The sequence below is a fragment of the Ovis canadensis genome, chromosome 13 (genome assembly GCF_042477335.2).
Source record: "Ovis canadensis isolate MfBH-ARS-UI-01 breed Bighorn chromosome 13, ARS-UI_OviCan_v2, whole genome shotgun sequence".
NCBI classification, from domain to species: Eukaryota; Metazoa; Chordata; class Mammalia; order Artiodactyla; family Bovidae; genus Ovis; species Ovis canadensis.
Genome location: NC_091257.1, coordinates 24,061,961 through 24,075,039, shown reverse-complemented (window position 1 = coordinate 24,075,039; position 13,079 = coordinate 24,061,961). Strand labels below are relative to the sequence as shown.

The 13,079-nt window shown below is 38.3% G+C and overlaps 1 protein-coding gene across 4 annotated transcripts in view; it reads right to left on the bottom strand.

The window, feature by feature from the left end:
* MACROD2 (mono-ADP ribosylhydrolase 2) overlaps positions 1-13,079 on the bottom strand; it is a 2,333,538-nt gene that overhangs the window by 982,916 nt on the left and 1,337,543 nt on the right. For all 4 annotated transcript variants that reach the window (XM_069547115.1, XM_069547113.1, XM_069547114.1 and 1 more), the window contains one exon: positions 7,410-7,531. In XM_069547115.1, coding sequence (XP_069403216.1) covers positions 7,410-7,531 — 122 coding nt within the window. The remainder of the gene's footprint in view (positions 1-7,409; positions 7,532-13,079) is intronic.

Genomic DNA, 13,079 nt, shown 5'->3' with positions numbered 1-13,079 from the left:
ATTCTTTATGGTGAGACCGAAATGAAAATCATGTTTAAACCATAAATTTAAACATTCTTTCATATTAGTAAAGCTGCACTCATTAATAATTCACAGAAGAGATCTGCCACTGTAAAATGAACCATTAGATTTATTGATTAATTTATTTTTATTCTCTTACAACCTAAAGCAAACATGTGGGTACATATTGAAAAAGAGCTGTATATTGAAAAAAAAAAGGATAGAGAAGAGAAATTTCAGAAAATTTTATCCCTAAATTAACAACAGGAATAGTAGAGAATTCCTTGGCCAGTCCAGTGGTTAAGACTCTGTGCTTCCACTGTAGCGGACATGCATTCAATCCCCGATGGGGGAACTAAATAAATAAAAGGAATACTATTCTTTCACAGCAAAAAAAAATTGTATCCACAAAAGTAATATTAACCACATAACTAACTAACTTATTTCTAGACTGTGTTAAGTAACCATCACTTTTCTTTCCTCTCTGTGCGAAAGTACCTCCTATAGCAAAACTGAAAGGCAGGCCCAGTTCTTTGCACCTCACTTGGCTTTCTGTTTCTTCCAACCTCTCTCCAGATCCCCTTTGAATTCACTCCCTTCAGGCTGAGGAGTGTAGTACTTTTTTCATCCTCTAATTTATCCTGCAAGATGAAAAGTAATTTTATAAATTTCCTCAAATTAAGGTACTAGGAAATTAATTATCTGCCAGTCTCATGAGTATTTGCATTTTAAAGGAAAATTGCAGAGAAAGAACAATGCCTCACCATCCTAAATTACTCATTAATTATGGAATTCTAGGTTTCCGTGAGAAGATATTTTAAAGTGATGAGAAAATTAGAGAATACTCTCAAATTGTACAATGGACATGGTGACTGGGCCTATTTATTTTTCTGGATTGTTGGAAGATTGAGACAAATTATGCATGCTGAGACAAAATATACGTATTGAGACAAACATTACATCCTGTAGGTCTTCACTTCTGTTAAGTCTCTCAGTCGTGTCCAACTCTTTGAGACCCCATGAATTGCAGCACACCAGGCCTCCCTGTCCATCACCAACTCCTGGAGTTCACCCAAACTCAGGTCCATCAAGTCAGTGATGCCATCCAGCCATCTCATCCTCTGTTGTCCCCTTCTCCTCCTGCCCCCAATCCCTCCCAGCATCAGAGTCTTTTCCAATGAGTCAACTCTTTGCATGAGGTGGCCAAAGTATTAGAGTTTCAGCTTCAGCATCAGTCCTTCCAATGAACACCCAGGACTGATCTCCTTTAGGATGGACTGGTTGGATCTCCTTGCAGTCCAAGGGACTCTCAAGAGTCTTCTCCAACACCACAGTTCAAAAGCATCAATTCTTCGGCGCTCAGCTTTCTTCACAGTCCAACTCTCACATCCATACATGACCACTGGAAAAACCATAGCCTTGACTAGATGGACCTTTGTTGGCAAAGTAATGTCTCTGCTTTTGAATATGCCATCTAGGTTGGTCATAACTTTTCTTCCAAAGAGTAAGCGTCTTTTAATTTCATGGCTGCAGTCACCATCTGCAGTGATTTTGGAGCCCAAAAAAATAAAGTCTGACTCTGTTTCCACTGTTTCCCCATCTATTTCCCATAAGTGATGGGACCAGATGCCATGACCTTTGTTTTCTGAATGTCGAGCTTTAAGCCAACTTTTTCACTCTCCTCTTCCACTTTCATCAAGAGGCTCTTTAGTTCTTCTTCACTTTCTGCCATAAGGGTGGTGTCATCTGCATATCTGAGGTGATTGATATTTCTCCCAGCAATCTTGATTCCAGCTTGTACTTCTTCCAGCCCAGCATTTTTCATGAGGTACTCTGCATATAAGTTAAATAAGCAGGGTGACAATATGCACCCTTGACGTACTCGTTTTCCTATTTGGAACCAGTCTGTTGTTCCATGTCCAGTTCTAACTGTGCTTCCTGACCTGCATATAGGTCTTGCTGCTGCTACTGCTGCTAAGTCGCTTCAGTCGTGTCCGACTCTGTGCGACCCCATAGATGGCAGCCCACCAGGCTCCCCCGTCCCTGGATTCTCCAGGCAAGAACACCGGAGTGAGCTGCCATTTCCCTCTCCAGTCCATGAAAGTGAAAAGTGAAAGTGAAGTCGCTCAGTTGCATCCAACTCTTCGCAATTCCATGGACTGCAGCCTGCCAGGCTCCTCCGTCCATGGGATTTTCCAGTCAAGAGTACTGGAGTGGGGTGCCATTGTCTTCTCTGGCCTATATGTCTTAGGAGATACCTAAAATGTCTTGGAACACAGTATTATTATTATCAATCTTATTACTGATTAAATAAATGAATGATCATGTTATTTGGCTTACTGCCAGTAAAATTTTGAAAAATATATTCCTTTGGATAAATTAGAGTAAAGCAGACATTTTGACACCTTGCTGTGATCCCAAAGCCTTTGGCTTAAGAAATGTGGTGCCATCAAATATTTCACTTATTCACTTCTAATCTAACAAAGTAAAACTTTTATGCATGATTTTGCAAAGCTCCATGGCCGAGGAGGTTGTCAGTTCTAGAAAGTGAGATGCGCAGAAGACAGGGTCTCTGAATGTGGGTCACTAAGATGTTGAGCTTATCTGTAGCTGCAGCCCAGCCTCGCTGATCCAGACAAGTAGAATAATATATTCTATTTATGACACTTGTTGCCTTATAGGCACATTGTTACACATTTTGTTCCTCCTTATTCATTTTTGTAGCTTTATTGTGAAACAACACATAGTGGAAGAAACTGTAATAATGTATGGGAACTTTAAAGTTAAAACTTAGATTACAAAGTTAAGACAGCTATACGTGGTGACAAAATTAGTGTAATTTAATTCAATTCAGTGTATCTACTGAGCCATAAAGGCCCGTGGTATGTTCTGTGCTGTCAATACAGATATGAGTTGGTTATATTAACCATGATATTATTAATGATTATGAATAAGATGATGCTAATAGTTATTAACAAAATTAATACTTTTAGTTGCCTAAATAGAGTATCATGAGCTAATATATTTATTGGCCTCTGTCCCAAGTACCCGGCCCAGAGCTCCTGAAGCCTTTGTAATTTCGGAGGTGACAAGACCACTGGGAGCACCCCTTGTTCTAATATTTGTCTTTGATCCATGCCTGACACAGGGCTCCTAAAACCCTGGCATATCTCGAGGTGATGAGAGCGTCAGGAGCACCTGTTGTTCTTGTGAGTTGACCCTGAGTGGGCTTCTGGATGACCTGTGGTTGGCGGCTGGTCACCAGAACCAAGACACGATCAGAAGCTTGGGATTTCCAGTCCTATCTCTCATCCTCCAAACAGGGGAGACGGGCTGGAAATGGAGCTAATGATTGATTGTGCCTATATTCCCAGGTGGCGCTAGTGGTCAAGAACCCGCCTGACAATGCAAGAGACATGGATTCGATCCCTGGGTCGCGAAGATCCTATGGAGGAGGGAATGGCCACCCACTCCAGTACCCTTGTCTGGAGAATCCATGGACAGAGGAGGCTGGCAGGCGACAGTCCCTGGGGTCTCAGAGTGGGACACGACTGATGTGACTTAGCACACATGCACGTGCCTATGAGTAAGTCTCCACAATATCCCAATGGTGCAGGTTTGGGGAGCCTCTCAGGGGGCGAACACATCCAGGTCAGGCGGGTAATAACTCACCCAACCACATGGGGGCAGAAGCTCCTGCACTCCCGACCCACCCAGACCTAGTCCCATGCATCTCTTCATCTGGCTGTTCAGCTGAATCCTTCATCACATGCTCTGATAAACTGGTAAAGGCATATAAGTGTTTCCCTGAGTTCTGTGACCTGCTCTAGAAAATTAACTGAACCCAAGCAGAGGGTTGGATCATTGGACCTTCCGATCTACGGACAGTAGATCAGAAGCACAGGTGAAAACTTGAGCTTTTGAGTGTTGGCATTTTAAGCTCACATGTGTGCATCCGCGCGTGTGTGTGTAGGGCGGGGGAGGGCAGCAGTCTTAAGGGACCTGGTGCTTAATTACTATCTGGGGTCTGAGACTATCTCCAGGTGCACAGTATCAGAAATGAGTTAAGTTGCAGGGCACCCAGGTGGTGTTTCAGAGAATTTCTTAGCATGGGAAAAGTCTCCTTATATTTGGTGACCAGAAATGTTGTAAGTGACATGATCTGTGTGAGAAGTAAAGGAGACTCATGGAGAAGAAACTCACACTAGGAAAGAACAAGATTTTTCTCTCACAGGAGGAAAGAAAAAACTGAGATTTTCCTCTGCAAATATACTAACTCAACACGTCACGCTAATTTATTTCTGTATGAAAACATCAAGAAATGATATGATGATGTCTAGAGGTCTGGTCTTCCGAATATCAAAGCACAAATGTTCTCAATCTCTTAAACTTGCCAAATTATACACTATGAAAATACCTTACACTTAGAGTAACATTACCAAATACTTTTATAGAGAATTATATTTTCCTGTTATCTTACACCCATTATTTCAACTATCCTCCTAATAGCCTCTGATGTAGACAGTAATGACTTACTGATTCTTCGTATATGGAAACTGAGACTACAAAATATTGATGTGACTTTTCCATGGTCACACTAAGGTGATCTGATAAATGAGTTTATGAGAAATTTTCTTTAATATGCATATAAATGAGCTCATTAACTTTATTTTCCAGATTACCAACCAAGATTTTGATATCAAACATTTCTCTCCATCTGTAGTGATGTCTATAATGTAGAAACTTGTACAATAAAAGATGTGTCCAGTCATAACTTTTCTAAAAAGTTTCCATTTCCCCCCCATGACAATGATTTGATGACATTAGCGTCATTAGTTTTTTAATGATGGTCAAGAACATGACACTCAATATAAAGTAGAAAGTTCCATTTCCTCCTTCAAGAAAAGAAAGTAAGTCAGCTACCACAGAGAACATTATGGAGGTTGTGTGAAATACTAAAAATAGAGTTACCACATGATCCAGCAATCCCACTCTTGGGCATGTATCCTAAGAAAACCATGATTTGAAAAGATACATGCACCCCAATGTTCATACATGATTTACAATAACCAAGACAGGGATACAAGCTAAGTATCTGTCACCAGATATATGGATAAAGAAGCAGCAGTATGTATATACAATGGAATATTACTCAGCCATTAAAAAGGATGAAATAATGCCATTTGCAGCAACATGGATAGACAGTTTATCATACTAAGTGAAGAAAGTCAGACAGAGAAAGACAAGTACCTTGTGATATCACTATACACGAAGCCTAAAAAACGTGATACAAATAAACTTATTTATAAAACAGAAACAGGCTCAGACACAGAAAGCAAACTTATTGTCACCAAAGGGGTGGGATAAGGTAGGAGTCTGAGATTAAGAGATGTGCACTTCTATATATAAAATAAAGAACAACGTCTTAGTGTCTAGAACAGGGAACTGTATTCAAAATCTTGCAGTAACTCATAATGGGAAACAATCTAAAACAAATATATATATATATGTATATTTAAATGGATTACTTTATTGCTTGCCTAAAACTAGCACAACATCGAAAATTGATATACTTCAATTAAAAAAAGAAAAAGAAAAGGAAGGAAGATAATTTTTTACTCTTAGTATGAGATATTTGATGGCAACTCCAGTCAACCATGCAAGAATGTAGTGATTAATTTAGCTGGATATTTTCCTTCATATTTTGCTGATATTTCCCATCTCCATTTTTATTTACTAGTATTGGAATGACTTCACTTATGTGCCACCACCTGATAATCTTATCCAAGTAACATGCAATTAACCTCTCAAAATCATCATCAAATGCATCAATGCAGACCTGATTCCAATATCAGGACAACTAGAGTATCCCACTGTAGGGTATCTGAAAAGTTAATTTAACTTAGTCCATGATTCTTTTACTGTTTACTTTGCAGTATCAAGTACAGTAACACAGATGTGATTATTTTAAGGTCATAATAGTTAAGAGTTGTTTAGTTTTCCTGTTGAAAGGATGAGTGCTGTTTATATACTGTCTCTGATGGACTAGTCTCTTCTTACTGGTTTCAAGGGAATTATTAGAGATGCCAGTGAATTTGTTAGTAAATTCTCTTCAGGTCTCAGAGTCATATTTCCTAAATTACGAACTTCTATATATATATATATCCATTTTTCCCAAGCATTTCAGCCCCATTTGCCTCCTTTAATCAAAAAACTATATTATTGATAAAATATTAATTATTCTCAGAATATTCACGCCTGCTTTGATTATTGTTATTTTTTTTTTAGTTTTTTAGTTTTTAAATTTTAAAATCTTTAATTCTTACATGCGTTCCCAAAATGAGTCAACTGGTTTGGTAGCTTGCTTTGCATCATTCTCTTTGAACTGCAACTTTCTAAGATAGAATAGGGTCTTATTATTTCATTTGCAAAAGGAAACATTTTTCTAAATCAAAGGATGAAATGAAATATCTAGCTCTGTTAACAAGTAGGAAAAGATATAAAAGGCAGCATAAATGGCTTGAAAAAAGTCTTCTTATTTTAAGCAAACCCAGTAATGTACATTGGAAAAGGCCCTTTATAATCATAATAATTCACAAAAAGTACAGTGACCATCCAGTGTTATCCAAATGTGTCTGACTCTCAATGTTCCTCATGCAAATAATAAAATCGCCATAAAACCACCACTTCTGTGAACTCGCAAACAATACTGATCCATTCAGCCTGTTAAGAAGGCAAGTGTTTATCTTCCTGCCCCATGATTTCAGCAAGGTTATCATCTATCTGAAAAACCCAAGGGATTCTGCCCCAATTAACTTACTATTGTGTATTTAGACTCTCATTTTTCTCATAGTTTTATTTTCCTGGTGTAATTGAGATGTAATAAATGTAGGGTCTGTTACAAAATAAAAGCAGGTGAATAAACACCTCCAAATCCAGCTAGAGGAGACCCCCTTTCATCTCAGCCTACTGCTAAGGGAAAAGATTGGATCCACATTTTCTGAACTCTCCCACCTAAATGGGTCAAATGTAGAAGGGGTGTGGCGTATCCAAGCACAGAGCAGTAGTTTAGGATGGCCAAAATCAATCTAAAAGAATAACATCTTTCAAGTTAAAACACACACACATTCATGAACATTCTCTTCAAAAGAGAATGACAATAGGGAGAAAATAAATTAGATGTGATGGTTCCAGTTCTGGGATGCTATCATTTTAAATTCAAAATAATTAAGCAATTATGTCAGACATACAAAAAAGTGGAGTCATGATAACCAATAGCTGTCTCACTTCCTAAGCTGATTAAACTTGGTTTTCCGAATAACAATTATTTTCTACCTTCATTGTGGACAAGATTGATTTCCAGCATATAAAGGCTGAAAAAGAATAAGAAATAGCATGAAAGTACTTACAACTGATCGGATGTTATTTTCTTTCACCAGTTTCAGAGATGATTTATAGCAGTTTGCAAGGTCTTCCTTGTGGGAACCGTTAATATGGCCTCTGGCTATCGGCCCTACAGTGTGGATGACATCTGTAAACGCAAAAGGAAGGAAAAACAGGGTAAATAAGAGAATTTTTGCTTTTCACATAACTGTTGCTTTATTTATTTTAGGTATTTGTTTTGGAGTTTAGAGACAAGCAAGCTAAGAAATACTGATGATGCAAATGCTTCTCTGGTAAAATATTTTAGATAGCATAGCTTTTTAAAGTAGGCAATATTCTAGGAAGGTAATAATTATGTAAAGGAATCCCCTACCAGTAAATTGTTCTATTGTTATTGGTCAGATCCAAGCATAACAAATTATAATATAAGATGTGAATAATTGGTACACTGGCAAATGACAAATCCTCAGTAGGAGATAAACTGAGAAATAATTGCCTACAAAATGAGCATTCTGAATTGACATGGGAAGGAAGAACCAATGTTACATATCACCTCGTATATAAGATAATAGTGTCAGACATTGTAAAAACTATAAAGAAGGGCAAGTTTCTGAAAAAGTCAAAAAATAAAATAATAATAATCCTAAAATAATCATTTTTAAATATCCATAGCAATTTACAATGCAATCTACCAATGCTCACACACATAAGATATGCTGAGGATAATGGTTTGTAATAATTCCCTAACTTCTAGTTTTCATTATAGTAAATCTCCAAAATCAATGTATACCTCTCAACCTCTATTTATATTTAAAATACAATATTTAATGTTCTTGCTTTTCCATATAAAATCAGCCATTCTGGCACACATAAACATTTAAATTTAGGAATTCAATGAAATAGAACCATCCTCATTTTAAGTCAATAAAGATAGTAAGGAAAATACTAAATTTTAATCCAAATTACTTGAAAAGGCCTTTATTACTCCTGCTTCTCAGTCTTATCTGTTAATCTGGATTATCAACTCATTCCAATGATGTGAATAACAAGAACTGATCAACTTTGACCAAAAAGATAAATTCAGTCTAATATCATTAGAATATTATAATGAAATGAAATTACTTGCTTTGGCTAATTAGTACCGGTTAATTTCAAAAACAGTAAAAAGAATAAGAACACTTTGCTAAAATACAGCTATGGAATAGTTAATGGTTTTAAATTGCATATGAAATTTAAACAGTGGAAAAGAAATCAAGAAGAGAAAAATCTTTGTTGATTGTCTGCTAAATGTCAAGAGTATTATTTGATATTGAGAAAATCCCCAAATGTTGATTTCAACTTTTAACAGCTTTAAACGGTATTTAAACCCTGGTTCAGATAATGCTGATGATGCTATCCTGTAATCAAAATAGGCAGAAACCTTATTAGTGAGTTCATGCAGATGTTTATTTCAGACAAACCTGGTTTTAAAGTGAGAAATGCTATGATACAGAAAGACAAAATAGAGGGATATTAGGTTAAAGACGCTTACTCTTTGGAAGGAAAGTTATGACCAACCTAGATAGCATATTCAAAGGCAGAGACATTACTTTGCCAACAAAGGTCCGTCTAGTCAAGACTATGGTTTTTCCAGTGGTCATGTATGGGTGCGAGAGTTGGACTGTGAAGAAAACTGAGCGCTGAAGAATTGATGCTTTTTAACTGTGGTGTTGGAGAAGACTCTAGAGAGTGCCTTGGACTGCAAGGAGATCCAACCAGTCCATTCTAAAGGAGGTCAGCCCTGGGATTTCTTTGGAAGGAATGATGCTAAAGCTGAAATGCCAGTACTTTGGCCACCTCAGGCGAAGAGTTGACTCACTGGAAAAGACTCTGATGCTGGGAGGGATTGGGGGCAGGAGGAAAGGGGGATGATAGAGGATGAGATGGCTGGATAGCATCACCAACTCGATGGACATGAGTTTGAGTGAACTCGGGGAGATGGTGATGGACAGGGAGGCCTGGTGTGCTGCGACTCATGGGGTCGCAAAAGTCGGATACGACTGAGCGACTGAACTGAACTGAAATGAACTGAACTGAATTTGTATTTAGCATAGGCTTGCATGCACATGCACACACACACACACACACACACACAGACACTAATGTTTTTGTGTGTAATAACAAGAATTGCAATGTGAATGCAACACAATTTCCCAAAGCAGGTAAGATATGGGTATAAAGTGCAAGTCACTCAGTCGAGTTTGACTCTTTTTGTCCCCGTGGACTATACAGTCCATGGAATTCTCCAGGCCAGAATACTGGAGTGGGTAGCCTTTCCCTTCTCCAGGGGATCTTCCCAACCCAGGGATCGAACCCAGGTCTCCTGCATTGCAGGCAGATTTTTCACCAGCTGAGCTACAAGGGAAGCCCAAGAATATTGGAGTGGGTAGCCTATCCCTTCTCCAAATTATCTTCCCGACCCAGGAACCAAACCCTGCATTGCAGGTGGATTCTTAACCAACTGAGCTATCAGGGAAGTCCCTTGTACCTATACTTAAAGTTTTACCATGATTTTAATATGCAAACTGAGTCCAACCTACCTTATAAGTGGACATGTAGTACAGGATACATCTTATGTATCTTAGTTACCAAAGAATTTTAGACAGCAGTCAAGAATTTTTAGAGATGAAAAGGACAATACGGAAAACTTAATCAATTTTTCCCTTGCTCAGTGGATCCATAGGAGAAAGAATTATGCCGAAAGCCACAGATCAATATAGGGAGACACACTGTCACAAAGGCAATATGAATTAACTTTTCTCAACACAACTGTTTGTTGAAGTAAATCGCATACATTTTTATATATAAAGTTTTCCATGCTTACCATGAATTCTATTACTTTAGCTTCATACTTTGTATACATGCAAATTTTCATTGGCTATTGCTATGCAAGAAACTACCCTAAAACTTGGTAACACATTTTATCTTAACAAAATCTTAAAACAAAATCTTCAAACAAAAACATGTTTTCTTAACAAAAATCACCACTTGATTATTTTTATGACTTTTTTTGGATCAAAAATTCTGAAATGGCTCAGCTGGAGGGTCTGGCAGGCATGGAGTCCCAGGTATAGTCATAGTTAAGCAGAAGCTAAGGCTGAGCAGGGACTCACCATGGGGGCCGGTTTGGGTTTTCTCATGAATCCTCAGAACAGCCAGATTGCTCACGGGACAGCGCAGGGCTTCAACACCAATGCCAGAACTGGAAGCTGTGCTTATCTTTTCTGTCTCAGCCTTGGGACTGACACAGTGTCATCATCACTGTACTCTGATTGCTTACAACTGTCACACAATCCACCCATTTCAAGTGGACTGTGGACATGTTTTAAAATGGGCACAACGAAAGATTCCCCAGACACCTGGGGCTTTCTTTGGAGTTAGCAGTTTTATCAAATATGAAGTCTTGAGGTAGATGAATAAGATACCATAGGAAAAACTGATATGATTATTTCCATGCAGGTGTTCATGAAAACAGTATGGGGGTCCTTCAAAAAATTAAAAACAGAACTACCATATGATCCAACAATTACACTTCTGGGTATTTATTCAGTGGAAAGAAAAACATCCCCAACAGATATCTGCCCCTCCATGTTCACTGTAGCACAGTTTACAACAGCCCAGCTGGTAGCTCACCTGGTAAAGAATCCGCCTGCAATGCAGGAGACCCCAGTTTGATTCCTGTGTAGGGAAGATCTCCTGGAGAAGGGATAGGCTACCCACTCCAGTATTTTGGGGCTTCCCTGGTGGCTCAGATGGTAAAGAATCTGCCTGCAACGCAGGAGACCTGGGTTTGATCGTTGGGTTTGGAAGATCCCCTGGAGGAAGGCAGAGCAACCCACTCCAGTATTCTTGCCTGGAGAATCCCCATGGACAGAGGAGCCTGGCAGGCTACAGTCCATGGGGTCACAAAGAGTCAGACACGACTGAGCAACTAAGCATGGCACAGTTCATTGATATAACCAGAGTTACCAATGATGGATGAATGGAAAGAGAAAATGGGTTATATATATATATATATACACCATACACAATGGAATACTATTCAACCATAAAAATGAAGAAAGTTCTCCCATTCATGAGAATATGGATGGAACTTGAGGACATTACACTAAGTAAAATAAATCAGAGAGAGGAAGACAAATACTGTACCATCTCACTTATATGTAGAATAAAAAAAAAAAAAAACAGCAATCTCATAGACACAGAGAACAGATTGGTGCTTGTCAGAAGCAGGGGACAGAAAGGAAGACATGAAATGGATGAAGCAGGTCAAAAGGTACAAACTTTCAGTGATAAAATAAACAAGTTCTGAGAATATAATGCACAGTATGGTGACTGCTGTTGATAATAGCATATTGTATATTTGAAAGTTACTGAAAGAGTAGATCTTGTAAGTTTTAATCCGAAAAAAGAAATCTATTTCCAGTATGAAGTTCTCAGACCTATTATTTTAATAAGTCAACTGCTGATTTAATTTTTTTAAAAATCAGAACTAGAGGAAGATTGAATATGAAATTAATATGCTAACTAATTGCAAAGACAATCCAATTTGGAGCTCACAGTACAACTGTAGCTCCTAGATAGAACGGCCTGGCCCTGCACAAATTTTGTTTTTTCCTCTGTCTCAAAATCTGGCAGGAACTTGTAGGCAAATGAGAGGGCAGGGATTACTATTACAGAATCAGCATTATATCTCCCTGTGAGCCATGACAATAATGCTGTTTCCCTGAAATGTTTGGCTCTGCATTCCAGAAAGGAAGAGCAGCCTTTGTGCACTTGAAGCCCTTTCTTACACAACTGAGGAAAGCCAAGAAAACAGCGGTGTGATCTGCACATTTCATCAGCACTTGATGCAACCCCTGGAAGAGGTATGGAAAATGAGATGGCAGGCCCTTTCGTGCTTTATCTGACTAACCTGCGGCAAGACAAATGAGCCTGTTTTTGTTCATTTATTTCTGAAATCAATCAGCCTGTAAATCAGCTCTTTTGTTTTGAAGCTATAACCACCGCCTTGTTCTCCTCCACCTTGTTCTATCCTGGGAAATTAGTCTCAAGTCTATAGAAAAGGAGGGTAGGATGGAAGGTTTGCTTTGAAGGGGGTGCCAGAGGGAGCCTGCTTTCATTTCTAAATGTGTAAATTGAAAAGTGTGCAGGTGGAAGGCCAAATAAATATTGAAAGCAGTAGAATCATTTACTAAGATCTGATCAGACTTCTGCTTGATAAAACAAATGCAGCAAAAACATTCTGTGAAAAAATATTAGCATAATGAATTTTGAAACAAATGAGGGAACCTATATAGGTTGCTCTCATCGTTTTCCATTTGAGAAGCAACTGTGCCACATTCAAACTGTTAATGAACAGTCAGACCAGAAGTAGAATCAATTACACATTGCTTTCATTCACTCCATTCTTGTATTCATAAGCATAATCGGTCCATCTAACCGGCTGCATAATGATGCCATGCCCTGTCAGTCATATTCAAATTGCATGAATTTTTAAGAAGAAAACCAATGCATGGGATTAAATTGATTTTCTTTTCTAGAGCTACAACCACAAAACCAAGCACTGAAAGTATTATTTGCAAATCTTATTGGCTAATTTATATGATAAGCACCACCAATCTATGACCCAAAGCAGAATACTTCAAGTTCGGTTA